At 62.4% G+C, this 4,162-nt stretch overlaps 1 protein-coding gene across 1 annotated transcript; it reads right to left on the reverse strand.

Moving 5' to 3' along the window:
• Window positions 1-359: 359 nt before the first annotated feature.
• LOC121111389 lies at window positions 360-3,403 on the reverse strand. Its single transcript, XM_040705146.1, has 3 exons — window positions 1,301-3,403; window positions 963-1,032; window positions 360-769 (listed from the first exon to the last, which is right to left on the reverse strand). The coding sequence occupies exons 1-3, from the start codon at window positions 3,245-3,247 to the stop codon at window positions 603-605; spliced, it is 2,184 nt and encodes a 727-aa protein (XP_040561080.1). The 5' UTR covers window positions 3,248-3,403; the 3' UTR covers window positions 360-602.
• Between the last annotated feature and the right edge of the window lie 759 nt (window positions 3,404-4,162).

Below are 4,162 nucleotides of genomic sequence, written 5' to 3' on the forward strand. Positions count from 1 at the left end.
GTCCCCTTGAGGAAGGCAGAGGACAAGCAGTTTGCATTTCCTTTGCTGGGAGTGCAGTACCGATTCACCTGATTACCCCAGGGGTACAAACACTCACCCACTCTGGTGCACAGAGTGTAGGCACAGAGGCTGGAGAAGGTTGCCTTGCAACACAGTGTCCGGGTTTGTCTGTATACCGATGACATCCTCGTATGGGAGAATGATCATGTCAACGTAGGGAATACCCAAGCCTACGCAGTGTGACACCTGAGGAGCCCCAGTCCAGCCGGGACACTCCTGCTCTCCTCTAGGTCGTGCTCTCACCCCTACAGACACACCAGCACTCTCCCACCACGGCTGCCCCTTTCAGAGACCCTCACCCCTTCATCGCAGGCCACCTCACACACACACCAGCTCAGCCAGATCACACTTTGCAAGCAAGAAATCACTCTGCCTTGCACGCCAATGCTCTCTGCGCTTGCTGGCATCACCGACACAGGGATCCATTGCCCTGTGCTCTGACCCCGGGAGCTGCACTCACAGACCAAACGTGCACAGAGCAGGCAGCACTCAGCCAGGATAGAATAAAGATAACATTTAATCAGAATTCTACATCTACAAGATCAGTCTTCCGTCTCTGGGAGCTGCCTGGTGTTTGCAGCCTCATGCCTCTCCTCTCGCTGTCCCCTGATGCAGCTGCAGGTGAAAACCCTGCGCAGAGCCCGAAGCGCCATCCTGAAGACAGCTGGCATCCGGCGGCGAGCCGCTGCGTGTGGTGCGGCAGCGGTACCTGTGGGGGACAGAGAGCTGTAGGCAAGGAGCAGAGGCAAGGCCCCGCCTGCCACCCACCACCGTGGAATTTCCCTGGGAGGACTGGGCTGGACGTGGCAGGGCATGGAACGCTGCCAGCCTCCGTGCCACTTGGTGGGCCATCTGAGCTCGGCAGGCCCCTCCCTGGGATGGCTTTCTGCCTGAGGACGCACCTGGGCCTTCCTCCGGTGCGTCTCTGAAGCACACGGAGCTCTGTGCACCTTCTCCAGTCTCTGCAGAAACCTGTGTGGAGAGAACAAAAGCACGCTCGTGTATGCCACTGCCTGGCGATGGATGGTGTGGGTGCCAGGGTCCCAGGGACGGGATTCCCTTCCCAGGCCCCTTTGCTTGAAGGCAAGGCAGGGGTAACAGAAGGGTTCTCCACCCTCATGCATGGAGCTGGCTGGAAAGGAGACAGCACCAGCCATCTCCCCACAGCGCACACTCCAGGCACCGCTCCTGCCTCTGCCTCGATTTCACGCGTGGTACCAGCCACGTGTGCCTTGCTCACCTCGTGCTGAGGGCCCACATCTGCTCCCTCACACGCTGACACATGCTCCTCAGGCCTGGGATCTGCAGCCACAGATGACGCTGAAGACGTGGACTCCACCTCAGCAGATGAATCGTCAGATGTGCTGGGTGTGACGCTGACTGCCTCTGATGCAGCATCTTCCTCAGAGTCACACTCCCAGTCATCCTCCACAGCCTCCAGCGTTGAAGGGCAAAGACAGGAGGGCGGGTGCGTGCCCTTATCTGTCACTGCAGTGTCTCTGGCATCCTGCATGCCCTCAGCAGTGCTGACAGCACTGTCGCTGTCATCGCTGGACTCCTCCTGCACAACTGACAGTCTAGGAGACCACACTCGGGAGTCACCAGAGTCAGGAAACCGGACAGCAGCCCGTGATGTCGTGGGCCGGATGCCCGGCATGCCCTGAGCAGTGCCAGCAGTACTGAAAGCATCGCCTCTTGCCTGGAGCCTTTGCTGCCTGGGGCTTCTCACGTTCCTTGGCCAGGAAATATTCCAGTGTGACAACATCCGCTCGTTTCTGTCCTCCTCACGAATTCTCCGGAGTGCTGGGATCATAGGAGAGTACCCATAGGCCTCCCTGTTGATCTCTCTGGGATCTTGGAGTCTCCGTGCTTCTCCCAGACCTTGTCCGGAGGACTCAGGCATGGCCACAGCCGGCTCTTCTCTTGCTCCTCCCTCAGACACTGACAAGGGGAGTGATGCTCCATCAGCCTCCTCTGCAGAGCTTGCAGCCTCAGGAGAATCTGAGCTTTCTGCATCTTCCAGCACTGATGCGGGCAGAGGCTCGAGGTGTCCTGCAGGCCCGGGACCAGCATCCAGAAGAGACGGTGAACACACAGCGTGTGCCTCATCAGGTGGGGAAAGAGATGCAGCCTGCAGGGTGCCAGATGACTGTCCTGCCATTTCTATCCCAGCAGTCTCTTTCAGCTCTAGCTGCGAATCCTGGGCTGTGACATCCCTGGCTGGGGAATCATCAGAAGCAGAAAACTGGCCCTCAGCCCTCGATGTCACACTGCAGGCTCTCAGTGTGCCCAGAGCACTGTCAGCTGCATTGGCACCGTCTTCTGCTGCTTGGGGCCTTAGCAGCTGGGGCACACTCATGCTGTTTGGCCAGGATGTGTTCCAGCTGGACCGCATCTGGTCCTTCCTCGCCTCATCCCGGATTCTCCGGATTGCTGGGTGAACTGGAGGATATCCATACACCTCCCCGTACGCCTCTCCGGGATCTTGCAGTCTCTGTGCTTCTCCCAGAGATTGCTTGGAGAATTCAGGTGTGGTGGTAGCTGTTTCTTCTCCCTCCCATGGTCTCCAGAAACGTGGCGCCGCATTGGTCTCCTCTGGAAAGTATTCAGCCTTGGAAGAAGTTGAGCTTTCCCCATCTTCAGGACCTGTTCCGGGCAAAGGCTCAAGGTGTCCTCCAGGCCCAGCGTCTGCAGCCAGAAGAGAAGCTGAACACAGGGTGTCTGCCTCATCTGATGAGGCAAGAGATGCGCTCCACAGTTGCCCGGATGACCATCCTGTGGATTCCCTCTCAGCAGTCTCTTCCAACACTTGCAGCTCCGTCTGCACTCCAACATCCCTGGTTCCGGAACCACCAGAGGCAGGAACCTGACCCTCAGCCCTCGATGTCGCGGAGCGTACGCCCAGTTTTCCCTGAGCAGTGTTGGCAGCACTGGCACCGTCGTCTGCTGCCTGGGGCACGAGAAGCCTGGGCACGCTCACAGAGTTTGCCGAGCACGTGTCGCAACTGCACGGCATCTCTGGTGGTTGCTGAGGTCTTGGGGCAAGTACTGGGAGTCTGCTGCCTCTAGTGCCCATGGCACGTGCGCTGCCTCTTGCAGAAGGTGTGCAAGAGGCTGCTGCTTGCAGAGCAGGCAGCTTACGGGCATTAGAAGATGCTGCCGCACGCCAGGGTGCAGCTGCCGGCATCCGTGCCTGCCTTAAGCGAGGCAGCAGGGGTGGCTGAGGCTGTCTCCTTTGCCCACTGGCACTGCCGCAGGTCACCGACAGCGTGAACTCCCACCCGCCCGCCTGCAAGAGAAGCCGAGGAGAAACACCGAGTGAGCGCGGTCCTTCCCGCTCACGCTCCACGGAGCACCGAGGACAGCGCTCAGCCCGCGGGCGGCTGCCGCCCCGCCCCCCACAGCCGAACCGGCAGAGGGCGGTCCCCACGCGACGCGACGTTAGGCCCCGTCCCCCTCGGGCTCCGTACCTGTGCGCTGCGGCTCCCGGAGGTCCGCGAGCTCTCCGGGCCGGGCAGCGGCGGCAGACGGACGCCGTGGAGGGACGAGCCCGGGCTGCGGCTGCCCGGCGGCACCGCTCGCGGCGTCGTGCGGCCCACCTGTGGGAAGAAGGAGGCGTGGGATGGAGGTGGCGAAGTCGCCACCGGCGTCCCCCGCGGCAGCGACTTCGGAGGCCGCTGGCGGCCCGGCCGAGCCCGGACCGGCTGCTCTCCGCCTGTGGCAGCGGAGCGGCCGGGCCCGCCCGGGCCTCGTTCGTCGCGGCAGTCAGCCGCGCGCCAGGGCGTCCCCCGGCCAGAGGCGCCCAGGGCGCACCGCCTCACCCCGCTGCCGCGCCCTCCCTCCGCCTCCCTCCCCGGCCCGCACCTGCCGGCGGTCCTGCACGCGTGGCAGCCCTGTGTCGGGCTGGGAATCGTCCTTCTTCTCCCGCTCCTCGCTCATCTCCGCGTCCTCGCACAGAGGCACAGACGCGAAGCACCCAGGGGAGCTGCTGCCTCCTCACGGAGCCGCTCTCCTGAGAGTGAGCGGCACTCTCCCGAGGGGACCCTGGCCCCTCAACGCAGCCCCGCGTCACAGTGGCCTTTGGGCACGATGCCGGCCCGCG

Source organism: Gallus gallus, chromosome 8, assembly GCF_016699485.2.
Source record: "Gallus gallus isolate bGalGal1 chromosome 8, bGalGal1.mat.broiler.GRCg7b, whole genome shotgun sequence".
Lineage (NCBI taxonomy): Eukaryota > Metazoa > Chordata > Aves > Galliformes > Phasianidae > Gallus > Gallus gallus.

Excerpts from the sequence above, each read along its gene's own strand:
- LOC121111389 (XM_040705146.1), bottom strand. The coding sequence starts at position 3,247 with ATGCCGGCAGCTGCACCCTGGCGTGCGGCAGCATCTTCTAATGCCCGT. Across the intron at positions 1,033-1,300 it reads ATGTGGGCCCTCAGCACGAG|GTTTCTGCAGAGACTGGAGA; the intron begins GTGAGCAAGGCA and ends CTCTCCACACAG. Across the intron at positions 770-962 it reads CGCACCGGAGGAAGGCCCAG|GTACCGCTGCCGCACCACAC; the intron begins GTGCGTCCTCAG and ends TGTCCCCCACAG.